At 41.6% G+C, this 20539-nt stretch overlaps 1 protein-coding gene across 1 annotated transcript in view; it reads right to left on the reverse strand.

Moving 5' to 3' along the window:
- The window catches only part of veph1 (ventricular zone expressed PH domain-containing 1), a 60173-nt gene that overhangs the window by 16627 nt on the left and 23007 nt on the right, over positions 1–20539 (reverse strand). Inside the window, exons 4-10 of the mRNA XM_085795318.1 lie at positions 20057–20220; positions 18729–18938; positions 12284–12504; positions 10456–10695; positions 8890–9269; positions 4164–4303; positions 3733–3867 (exon numbers count right to left, since the gene is read on the reverse strand). Coding sequence (XP_085651444.1) covers positions 3733–3867; positions 4164–4303; positions 8890–9269; positions 10456–10695; positions 12284–12504; positions 18729–18938; positions 20057–20220 — 1490 coding nt within the window. The remainder of the gene's footprint in view (positions 1–3732; positions 3868–4163; positions 4304–8889; positions 9270–10455; positions 10696–12283; positions 12505–18728; positions 18939–20056; positions 20221–20539) is intronic.

Genomic DNA, 20539 nt, shown 5'->3' on the forward strand with positions numbered 1-20539 from the left:
TTTTTGACTCATAATGAAGTATTTTTCTTGTTGTACTGGCACTTTTACTTCAAGTAGTAAAAGGTTGCAAGACCTGCACCGTGATGTTTGAGAAAAAAAGGTTTAATCCAGGATATTCATTCAATAATGCTACATAGCTGAGGGTTGTTAGAGTCAAACTGTGCCTGGAAAACCTGCCAATTGTGCCACTTGAGGCTGACAAAGTGGAAAAGCTCCCAACAGCTTCATAATTAACAGCTTTAATAATTTTGGACTTTACAGTAATCTTCATCCCAATGAGTTTTGCTTTATGGAGACAATAAAAAGAGCATTTCTTTGGATTAGAGGACCCAATTTGTGCCTAAACAATTGCCAAGGTAATTAAAATAATGTTGTTTACTGCTTACAAAGCAAAGCTGAATCTGAATCATCTTTTAACTAAAAAAGCAACAAAGCAAAAGTGAGGACTGGAGCGGAAAGGCGATGAAAGACGGGCTGTGAGTCAACTGTTGAGCAACAAGGTGAAAGAATGAATGCAGAGCCCAAAAATGAGCACAGGAAAAATGAGTAAGATAGCGCACATTTTGTTTCCGGAGTTCATTACCAGAAAATCCTCATACCACAGTCAGAGTGGTGCCGTTAATAATTAGTATATGAATGAGCTATCAGCTTAAGATAGGGCATGTTTACAGTAACAAAGTTGCAGCTGGGCAACAGGTTAATGTGCGCAGACACAATCCACAGAAGTGGATTTAATAAAGACATGAAGAAACAAAGGCTGGATTATGTGTGTCTGAATGTAATCCGTCTATCCTCATGTAACCCCCTCGTCCCTCTCAATACGTGCCCCCTATCCTCTCTCCGCACCCCCCTCCATCTCTGTTTTTAGATCAGATTTATAATTCAATCAAGATGGACGACTGTAACACGACTGGGACTGTAGCAGGCTACAGCTGCAACAATGGACAGATGCACTGAAGCTGTAAAATGCGTCTTTTTGGAGACAGTAACTCCATGTGTTTCCCATGTAGACTCTCTTTTGTAAATCAAAACCATTTAGAAAATGTTGATTCAGTGAGAAAATGAGAAGAAAAAGTGAAGGCAGGAGGAGTGGGGGAAAGAGAAGTGGGGGGTCTGCGCCTGGAGAAAGCAGAGTGGATGAGAACTAGGAATGTTGAAAATGGATGAAGATGGATAAACAAGACTTTATTTATGTCTGTCTTTCTGTCTTCCAGGCTGTAGTTGCATGTGATCCTTTAAGTCCTTTTGCTCCTTCAGCTCTTGCCTTCTTCTCTCCACCCTGCACCTTCCTCTCCTTCCTTTCCCAAAAACGTCTTTATCTAATCTCAGCCTCAGCCCTGTCTTTAGCTTAATTCTACCTCCTGGTTTTTCAGCCTCCATCCTTCCTCCTCTTTCTCCACCAAACCTTTATCTCCACCACAGTTGTGTCAACAGACGCTCTTACACTGGGAAGACGAGGGGAAAAAAAGGTGAAACAACACTTGTAAAGTGTTTCCTCCGTCTCTCCTCATATCTCCTCCCTCACTTCCTCTCCATCAATTACTTACAAATTCTTTACTCTCCTGCACTGAACATCTTCTTACTGTCTCCTCCACTTGACACCATCTTTATCCTCTTCATTTATTCCCTTTTTCCACATTAGACTGTCCTTTGTCCTCATTACATCCCAGGTCAGCCTTCATTTCTCATTCTCTCCATCCCTTTCATCTTCCTCCACACCAGCTTTCTATTATCTCTGCATCATAAAACTACTAAACTGAGTTGTCAGAGGCCGAAGATGGGTCCCTTTTAAATCTCCGTAGTCTTCCTTTAAACCTCACTGTCAGTACAGGGTATAATTGGTAAACTTTTCAGCCTCATACATGTAATAGCTTTCGGCCCCTCGTGTCGCATCTTTCCACATTTTCGATTACATGTGTTTCCGATCGGCTGAAGATGAAAGGAGTGAAGCTGATAGAGACAGAAAGACAGCAAAGAGGAAATGCTGTTCATATGGATGAAGGGAAAGGTTGTGACCTTCCTCTTCCCTCTGTCCTGTTAAATCTCATCCCTTTGTCAGTGGTTTTTTTGGTGCTCAGTGAAAAAAGACTTAGGCTAGCCTGAACTGTATACTACCAGTCTGTTGCCAAAACTAACTTTATTAAGAAAACTGCGTCCATACATCATTAATCTACTTATAAATAGGTACAGTTTTATGTTCTGCTCAGTTCATATGCAGCAGTTCACTAACATACATAAAGCTGCTGCTAAGATTTCACCACTTCCTGCAGTAAAAAAATGTTAATGTGAAGGCAGTGCCAGGCTTTTTACTGCAATACCCGTGTTGACTTTTTGTGGTCAGTTCCAAAACTTTAACCTAACTCATTTTTAGTTGATATATTTTCTTCCCTCATTTTCACTTTTGTTTGTTTTATTATTATTATTTTTTACAACTTTACAAAAAAAAGAGAAAAAGATGGTGAACAACCCAGGAGTACAGAGTCTCTAATAGGCTACAGAGCAGCTAGTAACAGTAGCAGGCATAACAAGCAGAGACAATGACATGCTGAATGATAATTTTTTCTCCTCACTCATAGTATGCTATATATTATATATTATTTAAAAACAGTAAAAAAAAAAAGTATATTGCTGAGAATGCCAATTTGGTCAAATACCATACATTGTTAGGAGGGCAATTTCACAGAGATAGAATTTTCACAAGCCTAAACACTTTGTAGTGAATGAATGTCCTGTGGTTAAGACAGCAACATGCAGGCTCCCATATCTTTTCATCAGTCTCACACACAAGGGTCAACAAACAGATTTTAAGTTTGGGAGAAAGAAAAACATTCAATTTCACAGTATTTGAATCAGCGCCTTCACATATCACCAAGACCTTGCTAAGATAATGGAAAAGCTTTTTGAAGGTAATTTGAAGGTAAGATTTTAGGCGAGTCGTAATTGAGAGATTTTATCGAAGTTTGCATTCATATTTTGGGTTTGATTGATGCATAGTAGTAAAAGTAGCTGTTTTACAATTTTGCTATTGCTACGTAGGTAACGTTAGCATTCACAGCTCTCTAGCATGCTAACCTCCATCTCTCATTGTACCCTCCAAGACAACATGCCACTGTAGGTATAGGTGACAATCATCACAATTCACTCCTTGCAATGAGTGGACGTAATCCTTCTCTCCTTTAAACACGTGTGCATATGTGTTTTGGTTTATATGAACGAGACTGAATGTGTGTGTGGATCCATATGGTAACCATAGCTTCAGCCACTACGCACATTCAGAGAAAGACAAACGACAGCTGTATTTTCTTTGGGGGTCCAATTATTTCCCAGCAGCCACTTAGCCTGTCACATTATGAAGGAGCAGCACGAGGAACACCACCCACATCCACCTACTTCACAAGAACAGACAGCAGAGTACAGGCACATGTGCGCACACATGAACACACAGGCAAGACAGATAAAGATGAGGAGTCGGGGTGAGCGGAGGCCTTGTATACAATAACGTCCACTTAGTGCGATCCATATTTAAACAAATGGATGTTGAACTTTGACCCTTTACTGGAGTTTTTATTTTTTGCACTACTACCGATGACTTCATCCTCTCTGCTGGAGACAGATAGCTTTTAGGAGGAAGCAGCATGTGCACACACACACACACACACACACACACACACACACACACACACACACACACACCTACCAAGACAAACACACACAGTGACTGCAGCTCAGTACCTTCCTGTGTGGGGTGACATGCTGCGTCATCGCCATGGGAAAACTGTGAGCTCCTTTCAGCTGCGTCTTCTCCCAGAGAGAAGCCAGTCTCTGGACACACTCGTCCCTGGAGCACAGAGGGACACTGGACTTTCTCTGGTCGAAGGGGAAAACAAAAGAAATATACATACAGTATATGATCAGGATAGAAAGAGAGGAATAGGGGCAAGACAGCGAGAAAAAAGGTTGTCAAACAAAGCTGGTCTTGTTTTACACACAACAGATGCAACCACTTTTTACATTCCAGGATATTTACATTCTCGTATACTTTTCAACTGCAAAGCTCTACAAATATTCTTGGGGGATCCTGAATCAACATATTTTTGCTATTACTCTCGTTAAAAGAACATTTAAATTGTTTGGGAGGAATCCTCTCTGTGGTGTAACTCAACCTGCAGATGCAGCAGCATGATGTGAATCCAGAGATGAGGCTGGCGGCTGGTCAGGTTGAAGCTGGACTTGGCGTACAGGCAGTAGTGGCCCTTCATCGGACAAGAGAACGACAGCTTGGCCACACAGCCTCGATTCGAATCTGTTGCACAAACACAAAAACGTGAAACTGATCAAGCTCTTCATTTTTTTTCCCTATTTGCTTGAAAGTTGCACAGCTGAAACTGTGAATTCACAAGCTCAGCCACTCTTAATTAACTCTCTGTGCATGTCTCTCTGTGTTTTGTGCGCATATGGACTTGTGTAACCTTGGGAACATATTTACTGAGTGATTCATAGCATGCAAGGACAATGTATCTTATAATCATGAGAAGATGGCCTCTCCTCCCACCACCACCTCCCACAAACCTCCACCTCTCTGCCAAGGAGAAGAAAACTGTTTCTGTATTAAATCATCTCTCACATTAGGATAGTAATAAAAATGAAATAATGAAGGTTTAATTTTCCACGTTAATATTTCATTTCTATTTTCCCTATTATCTTATGCCATGTATGAAAATGAAAATATGAGGAACTTGCAGGAGGAGCGTTGGAGTTTCAAATGCAAATTGTGTTTAAAAAATGTGTTTAAACCTTCAACTGGTGCTCATCCTCTTCCCAGAAATACTCTATGACTATGATGAATAACATGTTTTGATAAAAAACATAAAATTATGCTTCAGTGTCTCAGAGTGATTTATAGCAAAGCTTTACCTTCATTTATCAATGTGCAAAAACAGTCTTACATGTCAAAGACTTCTCCAGGTTCTATAACACAGATCTATTCACTGTGCAGAGGCAGTGGATCAATGATCAATGACAGAGTGAACATGGGAGATGTAACAAAATAGTGCACAAAACAAAGATTATCCCAATATATGAGTAAAAACTAAAAACATGTAGGAACTCTCTATACATGAACAAAACTTTACATTTTATCACCAAACAGAGAATGTCCCCTGACAGCTCCAATCTTTGTTATAAATGTAAATTACACAAAGGCAAATTAATCCACTTGTTTTGGTCATGTGACCGTGTCCAGACTTTCTGGAAGGGGGTTCACTCTGTAATTCAGGAGGTCACTGTTAAACAGTTTCCACTGACTCCTTCTTTCTGTTTTCTAAACCATACTCCAGATAATCTCTGACACAGATATCAAATCTGTATCTTTCTGCGGTGGTCAACTCCCCAGGTCCCTACAGTCGACATGTGAAAATCGCAGATATCGGCTCTTATTCCTCTTGAGAAACTGACTCATGATCTTAATCTCAAATCGGACAAATTTTGGAGGATGTTGGAACCATTGCACTCCTTCCTATAGAAACTCTAATTCACCATATCTCCCTGGAAGATGAGGACTTTTTTATTTTATTTTCATTTTAAACTTAATTTTTATATATTGCAGCACTCACTGTTAATTTGGGGTGGGACTTTTTTGTTCTGTATGTTTTTTTGTCTCTTGTGTTTTTTTCATAAAATTGAAAAAACAATAAAAAAATAGTATTAAAAAAACAAATCGTGTATGAACGATAACATGCATCTGTTTCTACTGCTTCATTCATTAGCACATGTGCTTCTAAAACAGTTTGGTGGAATCTAAAAGGCTGTTGTGATGTGTGTGTGTGTGTGTGTGTGTGTGTGTGTGTGTGTGTGTGTGTGTAGATGTTTGGACTGAGCAAAAATGTGCATGTGCACTCTTCTGTGTAATCCTGGTCCACGGAGACAGAGGGTCAGCAGCTCATCTGTAGGTCAGCCAGCAGCATGATGACATCATCCAGCTGAGTCCCCCTGTGACATCATATCCTAAGCGCCTCGGGGTTGATTGTCATTAAGACACTTAATACTAAGAGAGCATATGCGAAGCACCAATTATGGGACGGGGAGCATGTGTTCATGTGTGTGTGTGTGTATTTGAGGCCAAAGGTGGAGTTTGTTATTTTTTGTCTTGTTTCCTGTTTTGAGTGTGTGTGAATGTGTGCGTTTTTGCCATGCAAATCTTGGCTCCCTCTCAGTTTAAGTGACATCAAGGTCAAAGACGGAGCAACAACATCCACACCTGTCATTCAAAATATCATCACCTCTAACGTACACAAGACATGTCAGGTTTTAACCTGGAAGTGTGCATCCATGTGCATCTGTGTGTGTGTGTGTGTGTGTGTGTGTGTGTGTGTGTGTGTGTGTGTGTGTCCTTTGTCTGCTCATTATGTTAGGAGAGTATAGGTGGAGCTCATGGGTGCAGTTGGCTCAAATGATACAGAGAGGAATGTACTGTCCAATCGCACATTTCTAAGTGTGTAGTAGAGTGTGCATCAATGTGTATGGGTCAATCTGCACTACACTATAATTGTATAAGGATCTTGTTGCCCAGCTCTTTGTATCTTATGTAGAAACATGTCTGTTTTGTGTTTCTGTACTGATTCACAACTGCACATTTTATGTTGTTGCTGTAGGTCAAATATAACTGAATGATTAATATCACACAGATTAATCAGCTTGGGAGAGGCAGGATCAAGTAAAACAAAAAGATCTGATTCAAAATGTGGAAGGTGCTGACAGCTGCTGATCCGTAATGGCAATGAAGTCTTAACTCAAGTGAAGCAAATCCAATCGAGAAATGGAAAATAAGCAGAAATTATTAGACATGAATGAAAATAAAATATCAAATCCCTGAATATGAGAAGATTGAAAGAGGAAACACAAAAATGGATTACAGAGCTTTATAAAAATGGATTAGATTAAGTTTGGAGACATTAAGAGGTTTTTCTTTTCATACTTTTGCAAATGAACTGCTTGACCCCTTGTCAGTCCAAACTGTCCCATAGGTGTTAGCTGGGCTGGGATGTGGTGACTGTGAAGGCCCCCAGCATGTGATTCACATCAGCTTCATACCCATCGAAACCACTCGGTGACCCCTCCTGGCCTGTGGACCGGGGGCTTTGTCACTCAGCTTCTCCACTCGGGTTTTCCTTTCATTTGTCACCCATCCGTACAGACTGCATGGACACTACACACGTACTGTATGCATGTAACATTCATCTGTTTCTACTTAGACCTGACTGCGTTGTATAGATGTAACCGAATACAACAACCTACTCACCTCAAAACAAATCTTTTCCTCTATACCTTGATTAATTTTTCCATTAACAAACTAGCTCCATGACAGTGCCCCACAGGGTCTGGCTCACAGTCTTTACATTACACTACATTCCTTCACTCCAGAATTAGAACAAGCACAAGTCACTTTGGGGTCCTGCAGCTAAAACAGCCTGATAAAGCTTATTCCTTTTGTGCCATAGAGCCTCAGCAGCTTCAAACCAGGTTTTTACTTAGAAGTTATCTCAAGACACTTTACAAGTAGAGCAGGTCTCTACTGTGCTCTTTATACCATTGATTACAGAGGCCCAACAGTCTCCACCGTGGGCAAGCAGTTGGTAACAGTGGCAAAGAAAAACTTCCTTTTAAGAGGCAGAAACCTTGAGAAGAACAAGCCGGATTAACCTGTCAAAAACTATTACAAACACAACACTGAGCTGCGCCAGACCCTGATCCCACATCCACTGTCCCGCTGCTGCAAATACTCGCCATCACACCAAATTCGCAGCTGAAAGTAGTCTTCCTAAATACACGCCTGTTTGAGTCACATTTGTTGAAAGCTACCCTGAAGAAGACGCCAAATGTCAGCTGACCTTATTTAAAGATGAAGTATATACTTTAAATGATCTACATCCTCAGACTGAAAGACACGCAGAGTAATGAAATCAGAAAAGATTGAAGTCGTCACCAGTCTTGGTCTTTTCACTGGATGTGGTGACAGTAATAAATGCTCTCATGCATTATGTTTGTTTTTTGCACAGCATGTAAGCCCATGGATGAGGTCAGTGGGGGACACTAAGTACTGCAGAAAGCTAAGTATTGTGCCTAGTTTGTGTGTGCGCCTCTGTTCAAATGTATTAACAATAATCATTCCCATCTGGACTTTAACATCAAAGCCTCCGTCTAAGGCCGTATTAAGGACCAACAGTCTTGGGGGAGATAGAAAAATAAAATAAATAAATGCAAAATGTTAAAAGAAAACGTGGAGCAGTGCTCTTCAGAAATTAAACTCCCCAGAAAAATCATAAAATCCTCTCCACCGCTGGGCGACTTAAAAAGCACACAAAAGGTCAGAGATTATGAGGTGTCTGTCTAATGCAACAGGTATTCAGGACTGTAACTAATACTGTGGTGGGAGAAAAAATCCACAAATATGCCCTGTGGATAGGATTCAGATCACTGCTGAGCACATGCAATATTAAAACCAAACCGCTCCCTGTGGAGAAATAAATCTCTGTCCAGTCGGAGCCTCAGAGACACTCATCAACTGACTGACTACTGACTGCTGTGCATCAGTTTGTGTGTGTGTGTGTGTGTGTGTGTCTGCTGGTTAGTGAGTGAAAGTGGGAGGGAGGCAGGAGAGGCGGAGGTTTATTCATGGTAAGACATCATTAATCAACTCCAGCCGCCACATCTGACTGTAATCTCGCTCAGGTTCAGCAGGTTACACAAACCGCCTCTCTCTGCACTACCTCTCTGTTTACTGCATAAACTAATAACACTGTCATCAAATGTTGTTGTTACTTTTCTTTTTTTTTTTAGCTCTGTTTCTCAGGGAACACACACAAAACTGACAAAGCTTGTTTTTGTTGTTACCTTCTATCACACACTGCTCTGGCGTGGGGATCTGCTGCACCATGTCTTTACAGAACTCTCTGATTGTCTCCATATTGTCTCTTAAATGGAGGAAGAGTCTGTCAGTTTCCCCCTGTTCCTGCTTCTCTCCATCCTTCTCTCTGCTTTCACCTCTCTCTGCCTCTCTGACCCCTCTGTCCAGGGCAGTGGGGATGTGCGGGGGGCCGTCACCAGTCGGTTTCCTCTCCGTAGGAGGCGCTTCCTGGTTCTCCGAGTGCCGATTAGGCAAGGCGTTGTTGGAGGAGATGTTGTCTGGACTTAGCTCCACTCCGTCACCGTCCTCCCCCGGGTCTGAGTTGATGGAGCGTGAGCGCACAGCGTGGAGAGCCAGGCTCTTTGACCTGCGAGAGAAATAAAACAGTTAGTTAAGTCCTACAGCACCGTAGGCTCTGAGCAACTCCAAGCCTGTCTGCTTTCTCCACATTGAGATCTGGGTGTTTCTGACACCTTGCCGTGCAGGTTTGGTTTAGCACCAGGGTCCTGCGGAGGGAAACCACTGAAGCAAAAAGCTATGAGGGTATATTATTGACAGTCATTTTCTAACAATTAAGAAAATGAGATTAAACAGAAAATGTCACGGCAGGAGAACTGTGGTCATGAGAGCGCTTTTACTGCAGATACTGAACTATTGTAGCCAGCGTGTGTTGTAAAAACTCTGCCGTCTTTACCTTTTCACCATTTTTGATGTTCTTGTTTTTTAATTTAAACTTTATTTATTTATTTACTGTTAAAGGGACTACAAGGAGTTTCGGAAAGCAAAGTGTTTTCACACTACATTTCCCATGAGCCTCTTGGACTGACGCAAGACGGATGAAAGCGAAAACATTTGCCAAGAATGTTTTCATTGATCAAGAACGAAAGTCGATGAAGACGAAGACGGGTGGTGTTATTCCCATGACCCGCCGGGCAGCGTCCTGGAAACCGAAACTAGGAAATACTGGGCGAGTCGACCACTAAATAATAATATCAAAATAACTACAAAGACAAAACGATTTATCGAAAATGGACACAATAACAAGTGTGGGTAACGTAGATTCATCCACATTTATATGAGACTCTTTTATAACCAAAAGCAAACTCCTCGGGGTCTCTTTAAGCAATCATCATTACATATAATGTTACATTCATGGTTTATGTGTCCAGTTACTTCCTTCCCAAGAAAAACTGGGGGACATAACTACAGGTCTTACACTGTTAAAGGGTACCTACTATACTTTTACCTCTCTTATGGTGATGGGTAAGAATATGCATGCATGTGCACAACAACAAGAATAAGAGAAACACGAATAAGAATATGAAATGCCTTGCTGGGGGTCTCATCTTACTTCCTATGAGTATTGATGTGAATATTTCTAATTGCTGTCTACTTCTACTTGCAGCCTGAACCGTGACCTCGCCACTGAAAATCAGTAGAAACAGCTTAGTCACACAAAGACAGTGACGATTCCTTGTGAAAAGAAACATCAAGCAGTCAGACAGAAGCAGCTCGGCGATCAAGCCTCTGTTAATGTAAGAAACAAAACCAACCTGTTGAATCTCATCTCTCGTCTCTCCTCCCTGACAGTCTGGCTCAGGCTGTAGCATCTCAGAGAGGAAGGAGAGTCCTCCTCCACCTCCTCCTCCTCCACCTCTTCTCCCACCTCCTCTCCCATTTTCTCTTCAAACGCCTGGATTTTCACCTGCTCCGACCCTCCTCCTCCTCCTCCTCCTCCTCTTCCTCCCCCTGGGAGAGGTGCACGGGGAGACGGGGGGCAGGCCTCCTCCACCCTGAAGCATACAGTACAAACACAGGGGCAAATGGTTGGGTGACAGGTGAAGACAAATTTCAGTTACTGGTTAGCTTTTCTGTCCTTCGCACTTCTCTCTTCTCTTTTTCTGTCGTACTCTTCATGTCCCTATTTCATTTTCCACATGTGGCCTTTGTAACTTCATCAAACGTCCCACTTGTTTGCTGACACAGGACGTCCAACTGTCATAATGTTGTTTTCCTTCTGTCTTCACCCCCTACTCTGTGACTAATAAACAATCCTGCCTCTCTCAATCTCTCTTGTTCCCTCTGTCTTTCATCCAGAAGACCCCAAGCAAAGACTTTGGAAACCTCTGATGCTGCACACGATGTTCTTATTTCACAGAGAGCTGTGTGTGTCACTCCCTGGGTGCAGCCAGATGAATCCCAGTCAACTCATGCACATGAATGCACAAAAACACACTCACACTCACACTCACACACTCACACGTGTATGTGCTGCCCACGTGGTGTGCTTGCATTATGAAGTTTTAATGACTTTAATTTCCTGTAAACAGCAATTAAGTATAAAAGAAGTGACTGCAGGACAGAGTCGGATATAAAGAATTAGGAAGAAAACATTTTAATTGTCTGTAAATAATAACAGGCCAGAGAGCTTGTTTTTAGGTTCTAGTTTCACAAATCACTTTAATGTGTGTGGTCTTAATATGTGGATTGGGTTGGTTTCAAAGCTGCAAAATGCCTCACTACTTTCTGTGACACGCAAATAAATCTTTGCTTTAACTTTATAATCATGCAATGTACTTCATCTACACTGAGAAACAAACTCAATAATTATACATGAGAACCAAGAAAGGTTTGACCAATAAGAGTTTCTCAACATTGCAAAAGAGGTTCGCAAATGCCTCCTCCTAGTTTGTTGCATTGTGTACAGAACACAAAGTATTCACTTAAACATCTCAATTCAAGTTCATGAATCAGTCATAATTAATGTGAGGTTCCCATACTGAAAGGATCATAATACTACGTCCTTTGAAGATAAAGACAATGTCAAAGTCGAGTTTTAACTATGAGATGACTATGTGAAAATCATGTGTTCACATTACATATTTATTGAAATATATAGTTATAGTAAGTTTATTAAAACAACATTGTCTTTTCTTACTAATTTCTCATTAGTGGTCTCCGACTTTTAGAATCCACTTTGTATTATATCAACATATTGACAGACTTTGGGATGGATATACATATTTATATGTCTACAACACAAGTGCAAATACAAACGTTTTATGTGCTAAACATAATGTGAATATATGGAATTGTTCAATTTCTAATAGGTGTTCTGGTATGTTTTTTCCATAAATGTTTTTATTTCACATGCACATATGTTTGATGTCATTTCACGATATCTACACATATTACAGTTATGTGTGGGAGTGTTTTCATACACTAATAGAAAATGCAATGACTACAAGCTGTAATTGGCATTCAACAGTCAGCTGACACTTCTGGTCCATCCATGCTTGTGGCTCATGGGATCAAATGTGCTTCATGGATTATATACACGAGAATAAAAAAAAAATTAGCTGTTAACATGGCTTTCCTGACCTGCAGTGTGCGGCCATGTTCTCCTCCAACCGTCTCCCCAGCAGTCTGGCCATAGCAGTGAAAGAGTTGCTCATCCTGTAGATGTCTTTGCCGCAGCCTCCCAGCAGCGATGGGTAACGGTCGGTCAGAGCTCTGATCTCCATCAGCAGCGTGTGGTGAAAGCTGTGCTCCATGCTGCCCAGGAGGGACACCAGGTAGACCAACGAGCTGTGAGCATGAGTCTGGAGAGAAAACACAAAGATTAGAATAATAAATTAAATAAAACACGAGAAAGGAAACAGTTCGCCAATAAGTTGTTTTATCTTTACAAAAACATCCAATTCAACGGTTATTTCTAAGGTTACACTTCTCTTAGAAAATCGAAGAGAGGGCTATTGTTGTAAGATTTGAAAGTTTTGTTTAACTGCATGTGTTTTGATGAAATATGAATGAATATTATCTAATTTGACACACATAACTTTATCACATCCAAGCAGTTTGGGGGAGCTGGTGTCATGACAAACAATAATAAATCAGTACAAAAAATAATAAATACAAACACATGCAGTTGGCTCTGAACATAATGTCTATTTTTCCCAATAGTGTGAAAACAAACGCACACACACACACTTCATCGTTCTCACCCTGTTCTTTGTATAAACTGTATCCAGAACATATACAACATGCTCAGATTTGACAGAATAATGTGCAGCAAAGGTTTAAACACTCTCTCATGCATATCTGTCGTACTCTCCAAGGAAGAGTCAAACTTTATATGTGCTGGTCTCTGTAAAATGCAATAATCATAACCAATGCAGTTGTTTAACTACAGCATGTACTTTCAATTAATCTTTAACTGCAGTGTTTCAACCTGGTCCATGTTGGATCCTGATCCATTATTAACAAAAAACAGTCATGACTTCAATGGGTGTAAATCAGTCAACACAAAAACCATTGTGATAACAGATGAACAAAGGTGACATGATTCAGTAACCAGCTCTCTTGCAGCGTTTTAGGGTAGAACTGAAGCCAAATAAACCCCCTACATCTGTGGATCAAAACAAAACCAGGATTCTGTTTAAAGGTTAAACTCTCTAAGCTTGTAAAAAAGTTCACATTGCATGGAAGTAAAAAAGAAAAAGAAAAAGAGACAGCTTTAAAGTGCTCCCTCTCCTCCTCTGATGGAGACACAAACTGTGATTGATTGATGGAGGGACAGAAAGACCGACAGAGCCAACCTGTGCTCGCTGAGCACGAAGCACACCTTGTAACGAGGAGAGAAGAATGCGGTTAATGCGCAGTTTGGGCATGTTTCACAAGCTCTCTCTGTAGGATACTAAATTTATATGTGGATGCTAAAACTGCCAGAGAAAGGTAGAACTTGACCTTATACTGTAACAACACGCCAAGAGAGCATTTAGGAGTTTCTGAGCTCCAACAGGAAAATGAAATAGGAGTGTGCCATGAGCACAGGGCTGCGGGTACAAAGACGTCAGATGTGTGCTACCTCTGCACCAACAGTTCAGGCTTTTTTTGGCGAGATGATTTTACTTCTTAAGGACTCACTCATTACAATACTTCCAAACATTACAGCATACACAGAACTTCATTTTAGAGTGATATTATTAAAAACCGGCCAGGTCACGAACGCCTCTCAAATCACTGACTGTCACAGGTTGTGGTTAAATTGTCTGGAAAAATCACTTGGCCTCAATTTGACGTCCTAATCACAATCATCGTTTTGACTCACGATTAAACAGCAAATGTAAAAACTACAAATTAACTGTGAAGTGTTTGCTTTTAATTATGAGTTTCCATTTTATCCAAAAAATGATGGCAGAGGAGCTGATACTCCCTTGTTGTGCCAATCTGACAGGACAGATATGGATCTGGAGAACAAAATCGGTTCTCTCTGCCTCATGTGTGCACAAATACACACACACATACACACACATCACTCTGAGAAAGACACAGCTTGAGCTCATTCATTTCCATCACCCATTATCATAATTCCTACAACTATGGGAGCCAATCTCCAAATCTCTGGCAGTCGTGAATGTGCTTATGTGTTAGTGATATCTTCATTTGAATGCTGAACGATTCAGAGTTTACAGAGGAAAAACAAAGAGGGAAACGCTGCACTGGACCAGCGACGAGCCAAATCCTTCACTCTGCTCACCAACCTGTGTTTTTTTTTCTTCTTCATCTTTCTTCCCTTGTTTGCTTGGTCGCTTAGTTTCCCCTGATTGTCCATCAGCAAACTGATCCCTGCTTCCTTTAGAGCTGTACTCTGCCAATTCCTGCTACAAGAAGGCCCATAGAGACACTGAATGTGTTCTCTTTCTACTACTCTATTCTGTTTGTATGAGGAGATCATCAGTTCATTAATCTGCTCATTGCAACCAGAACTGAGCAATTTCAGCAAATTTATATTTGAACACAGATGACTTTCCATCAGTACAAAAATGTCCCTTATCAAACCTTAATATGAGCACATTAATGGCTGCATTTAATATTCAATATTAGTAACCTCAAGAGAAGCAATCATCCTTAAAGGAAAAAAATACACAAGTCTGTCTGTATAGCATATAGTTTAAAGTATAGAGTTTCTCCAATTCGTTCCCTGTTGTTAAGGGTTTTCTCAGTCCATGTGTGGGTCTAAGGGCAGAGGATGTTGTAATGATGCTATTCAAAGCCCACTGAGACAAAATGGGCTACACAAATAACATTGCCTTGCCTTGCCTTGCCACCTGTAATTTTATAGATACAATACAAATCATATCAGATAATCATTACCCACATACTGTCAACTCTGTGTGCTCTGTACTCTGTACTATTTTATGATGTTTTACCAAGGCAAGTGATCAGAAAAAATAGAAATGTAGAGCACTTCATTCTTAGTTTATTGCTCTGTATAATACATATATTGTTTGCACGGCTCAGTTGCTATGGCTGTGTATTTTGTGGTGATTTTATTGCATGGTACTGAAATGTGTTTTTGATGTGAACGTACAATAGATAGATAAAAATAGACTTTAACGGAAAACAGATCAAGATCAACACTAAACACAGCCTTGAAAATTAGCCCCGAGCTGAATCCACATGGCTCCGCATTTGCAAAACAGGAGTTTTTCCCTAGAGAACAACGCTGGACTGACCAGCGCTGTGCTGTACAGTGTACAGCACAGTGTACAGGGGGCTCTTTCACTCACAGATCTGTGATGAGAATTGTGATATATTGTGATCTTACGAGCAATAAGCTCCGAAATATAATATAGACTAAACCCCATTGGGGGGTAAAGGAAGCCAAAGAGAGTGTTGTGCAATCCAGTTAAGAGTCAAGTACAAATGTGTGTGTGTGTGTGTGTGTGTGTGTGTGTGTGTGTGTGTGTGTGTGTGTGTGTGTGCGCGCATGTAGGGCACAAATACACAGCCCACAGGAGGCTCTCTCCACTACCATCACCAGGAGGCCTCTGCAGAGGCATTTCCCAGAAAAACGTGGGTTATTTTCCAAATGGTTCCAATGTGAAGAAAGACAGGACACTGAGGTCCGACCAACTATGTGTGTGTGCGTGTGCATGAATACATGTGTGAATTTGTGTGTGTGTGTGTGTGTGTGTGTGTGTGTGTGTGTGTGTGCTGAAGCTGGGTTGGCAGCTTTTTCGACAAGAAGATTGAGGAGGAAGGGAGCTTTTGGAGGAAAGGTTGCCCTGGAGTAATAGAAAACTTTATTAAGGTTTCCAGCTCTGTGATTTCTGTGAGCGTCTATCTACACTATGTATATGTATGTGCACGTGTGGACGGGGCGCACGTCATCTAAAGGCTGTCGTGATGTATTTTCCCCCTTTTCCTTAATTATCCCAAATTGTCCTTAAACTGCCTTACAGATAAATAGACCTGGAGGTAAAGAGCCCCCCTCAGCCTGTCCTGCTGTCACCTTCATGTGACTTCACCTTACCTGTCACACTCACGCGCGCACACACACACACACACACACACACACACACACACACACACACACACACACACACACACACACACACACACACACCATCTACCTCATGCGCTCAGACGTCAGGGATGCTGACCAGATGCTGCGGTACATGTTCTCTATACACTACCTGGAGTGTGTCTCTTGTATCACCCTCTGTCCTACCTTGACTTTAAGTCTTCTGTCCTGTTGGGTTTATTGTGTTGCTATGTAACACAGAGTCTTTTTTTTCTAAGCCTGGCCAACAGAAGGATTTCTCCAGAACCACTTTCAGATGGGAAAGAAAGATAATATAAACAAAGGAATTATGAGTTTTAATTTGAAATCCTCATGTGAATAGGACTAATGCTGTGTATCAAATTGGACACTTTTGTCAGCTTGAACTTTGACAGTGAGCAGCGTCAAATCCTGCCAGCTGTTCGGCTGCCCATTATCATGACTTACATGAACAGTTTCACTTTCCTGTGACCCCTGTCATGTGACATGGTAAATCGACTGCCACCTGCACCAATGACATGTCCACCTACGGTTACCCCCAAATTTGAAAACATCTTGGATTGATTGCCCAATGATCATTTTCAACACTCATGGAGGATCAGTATCAGCTGCAAAAAGAAATGTTCAACAAACATCCTGTTCTGTTACATAGCTGAGCAACTGCTGATGGTGTGAAACGCATTATTTTCGGTACTTGTAATGCGCTGCATGTTGCCGTGTGAACACATTTAAGCACTCAAAATAGCAGCCATGAGTATGGAAATATGGAATAAAGAAAAAAGCAGAGGTATCACCTAAGGTTTCACAAATAATCCTGAGGGGGAGATGAATGTGTGTAGCAAAATTTATGGAAATGAGCCAATAACTGTTGAGACATTTCACCGAAAAAGCAAAAATGTCAATTTAAAATGTTGTCCTGCTGCGTGCTGTATAGGATTAAAGATGCTTCAGCCACAGGTGATGGTACAGAGAAAGTCAGATGCCTCAGGATTTATCCTCTAAACACCGCAATGTCGCTGCAAAATTTCATGGCAATTTGTAGAGGGAGTGTTGAAATATTTCAGTCTGTACCAAAGCAGCAGGCTAAGCAACCAACTTGCCATATCTAAAAAATGAACATGCACTCAGTTAATATTTTGTTCCTCAGAGGAACAGCCAGACAGCTAACAAGACCAGATTTAATGAGTGACCCGCAGTGTACATGTGTGCTTCTGAAAAACCTCCCTCCTTCCCTGCCCACCCAATTAGTCTGCAGCAGTGCCACCTCACAGTTTGTTAGGCTAATTAACCTGTAATAAGCAGCTCAAGTGTTTTAGAGGAGGGGTTTGGTGTCAGTCACGGCTGAAACACCACTTTGGACTTCAAGAGCAGTGCTATTAGGAGGCAAACAAGCAGCCAAGTCTGCAAGACAGCCAAGTATTTAACCATGAGTTGGCCCAAAATGAGGCTCACGGGACACGTTTAGCCTCATTTGACACAAATTGTGATATCCTTAATCTTCCACAAAGAGGTAGTATACTCTATAAGCTGTGGTGGGAGGAGTTGCAGACATGAATAACACATAACACAATAACTCTTGCTGCACAATCTAAAGCAGCATTTCCATTCATACACTACACTGGTGTTATTCTTTTTTTTTTTTGGTTCTTCCCTACTCAGCAGAAGTGGAACAAAGTACCTTCCCTGAGGTTAATGTTCTCTTAAACGATGCTATGGCTGCTCAATTATAGGCTTCAGCTTAAAAAAAAAACTGCTGCTTGAATCTTCTCTCAAATGAGATCTCTCTTTGCTCCCACCAGGGCAGCGCTTTCTCTCTCCTCTTAGGACTCTGCGTGTGTTTGTTTAGGAGACACGGTCCCACTGAACACTGATGTAGGTGTTAGACAGCAGTCAAAACCTCCGGATTTGTCCGGCCCGTCCGGTGTTAGAGCGTGGGCTTTATACTTGGCAGGACAACAGAGAACAAGTCATGTGCAGCCCCCATTCCTCCATACTCATTAAAATAATCACTCCTGCCTGTTTCAGTGTGTGCGTGTGTGTCAGGCAGGCCTAAGGTGAATTAGCGGCATTAGCGGCGAGTTTTTTTACATGAATGCCAGTGTTTTTGCAGCCTGTCCTTTCTAAACTGATGCATAGGGCATATAGGCGTTTGAAGGAATTGTGTGTGTACAACTGTGCGACATCTGAGAAAGTCAGAGTTTTTGAAGGACCCTCAGTATTTCCCCCTCTTGTCTTTTCACATTTCGTAATTGGAGCTTGGAAAGAATAGCTCAGGTTTATGTTTAACCATTTCCAGCTTGTGCGGACGTGTCAGCTCGCTTGCATGCACTCCCATTTGTTTGCAGTCACGCTTCCTATTAAATCTGCTCATTGTTCAGTTGGAGAACACATACTTGGAAGCACACAGCTGCTGCAAACCAACGCACACTTGTCAGTTTGAGTGTGTGTGTGTGTGTGTGTGTGTGTGTGTGACCGTACCTCGCTGATGATGCCAACGGCGCCATGGATTTTGGCCATGTGACCGAGGAGAGCAGGACACTGCTGTCCCACAACCCTCAGTGCTGGCAGGAAGCTGACCAGCGAGGACGGGCTGGCCTGTGAGATGTCTACCAGTGCGCCCAGCAAGGCCTCTGTTAGAGACTGGTCGCCTAGGAAACCAACCAACGCAGGCACCTGAGGGCTTAACATCTGCATGGGGAATAAGAAGCACATAGCTAAAGCATGATTTATTATTTTTAATGATAACGGTAAGAAACTCTGTCACTTTTTGGGCACCAACACCACACAAACAGAGGCCTGATGTGTGTTTAATGAAGGCTGGAGGTGAGACGACTGACCTTGGAGCGAGATGAAGAGCCTGCTGACTAATGATAAACAATAGCTTGACTGTAGGACTGTGGAAGAACGGAGCGAATGAGCAGTTCCTCCTCATTATCTGTACTGGTCACACTGGACTGCCCAGGATCGGGCTAACAATGGCCACCATTGCGGCCCTCCTGGTGCTACTTTACGAGACGCTTGTTCTGAATAACCATGTTAATACCACACACAGTATCTGTTCCTCAGGATGTTTGACCAACAAAAAATTTAAGTTATGTAATACTGCACGTCTTTGTCATTTCAAATCTTTTCACGCCTGCATCACTTCCAGCAAATGAATATGATGATGCAGGAGATTTGGGAACTGCTGTAATTAATTTATCACAGCTACAATCACAACAGAAATATTTTGTGTGTGCCTGCGTCGGGGGGGGGGGGGGTGGAGATTAGAATAACTCCAGATGGCTGCATTTCCTCACTTCTTCTAGCCATGCCTCAGTGGCTTCTGACTTGTGGATGTCGACACCAGCTCATTACAGGGTATAGAAAGGTTGGGCAGTAAAAGGTCTGATTGAGCTTGAGTCAGAGGCAGAGATGTTAGACACACATGTAGTTCGCTGGAGCCAGAGTCAAGTTAAATATAGATTTATGCCATCACCACAGATGCTGTGTTTGGATTTAGTTGAATAGTGCATTATATTCAGATGACCACATAGCTCTGCTGTATTGCAACAGTCTCATTATCATATTAAATAGTGGTAGACTGTAAACAACTCGGGGGTTACCATTTTAGGTAAAACGTTTTTTAGAAATATGACAAAATACAGTTTGTGGTCGAACCACTGGCAAAGTGACAGTGTTATAAATAGGAGAATTCACATGAAACCATGTGGTAATATATTTTATCGCAGTCTTCAGATGTAAAAGTGAGTAGTTTGATTTACACACAGTACACTTTGCTTTATGTCCGCCATAAAAACACTCACGAGAGGATGTTGCTCTGCAACCATCTGAATGAGCCTGATCAGGTGCTGTTGCTCCGGCGACTCCAGCTGAGACATCATCGCAGTGAGGTTGCCTAGGTGACGGTGGATGGTTTCCGGTTGTCTGGGGTAGACTGATGGCAACACTCGCAGCAGCATGTGGTTACCTGCCCGGGAGAGAGATGTTTTTAAGTAAACCCTGCGTTCAAACTGTATTTAAAGCTGCATAAAGAGCGTTTTTAAGAACAGACATGGAGGTTATATTTTCACATAAACAATAATACACTGTATTTTCATTGTTTTTCAGTATTATTAGTGACTGTGAATGTGATTGTCTCATTTATTTCTATTATTGCTCATAAACCAGATAAACCCAGGGCAGAGCTGGTGATGACAGATGCTGATTAAAGCACAAAAGTTAATAAAATGCTTTATCTTTCCTGTGACTATTGTGCACAGCTACGTGAAGCTGTGACTGCTCATGTG

The sequence above is a fragment of the Trachurus japonicus genome, chromosome 13 (genome assembly GCF_045865225.1).
Source record: "Trachurus japonicus isolate A0001 chromosome 13, Traja_1.0".
NCBI classification, from domain to species: domain Eukaryota; kingdom Metazoa; phylum Chordata; class Actinopteri; order Carangiformes; family Carangidae; genus Trachurus; species Trachurus japonicus.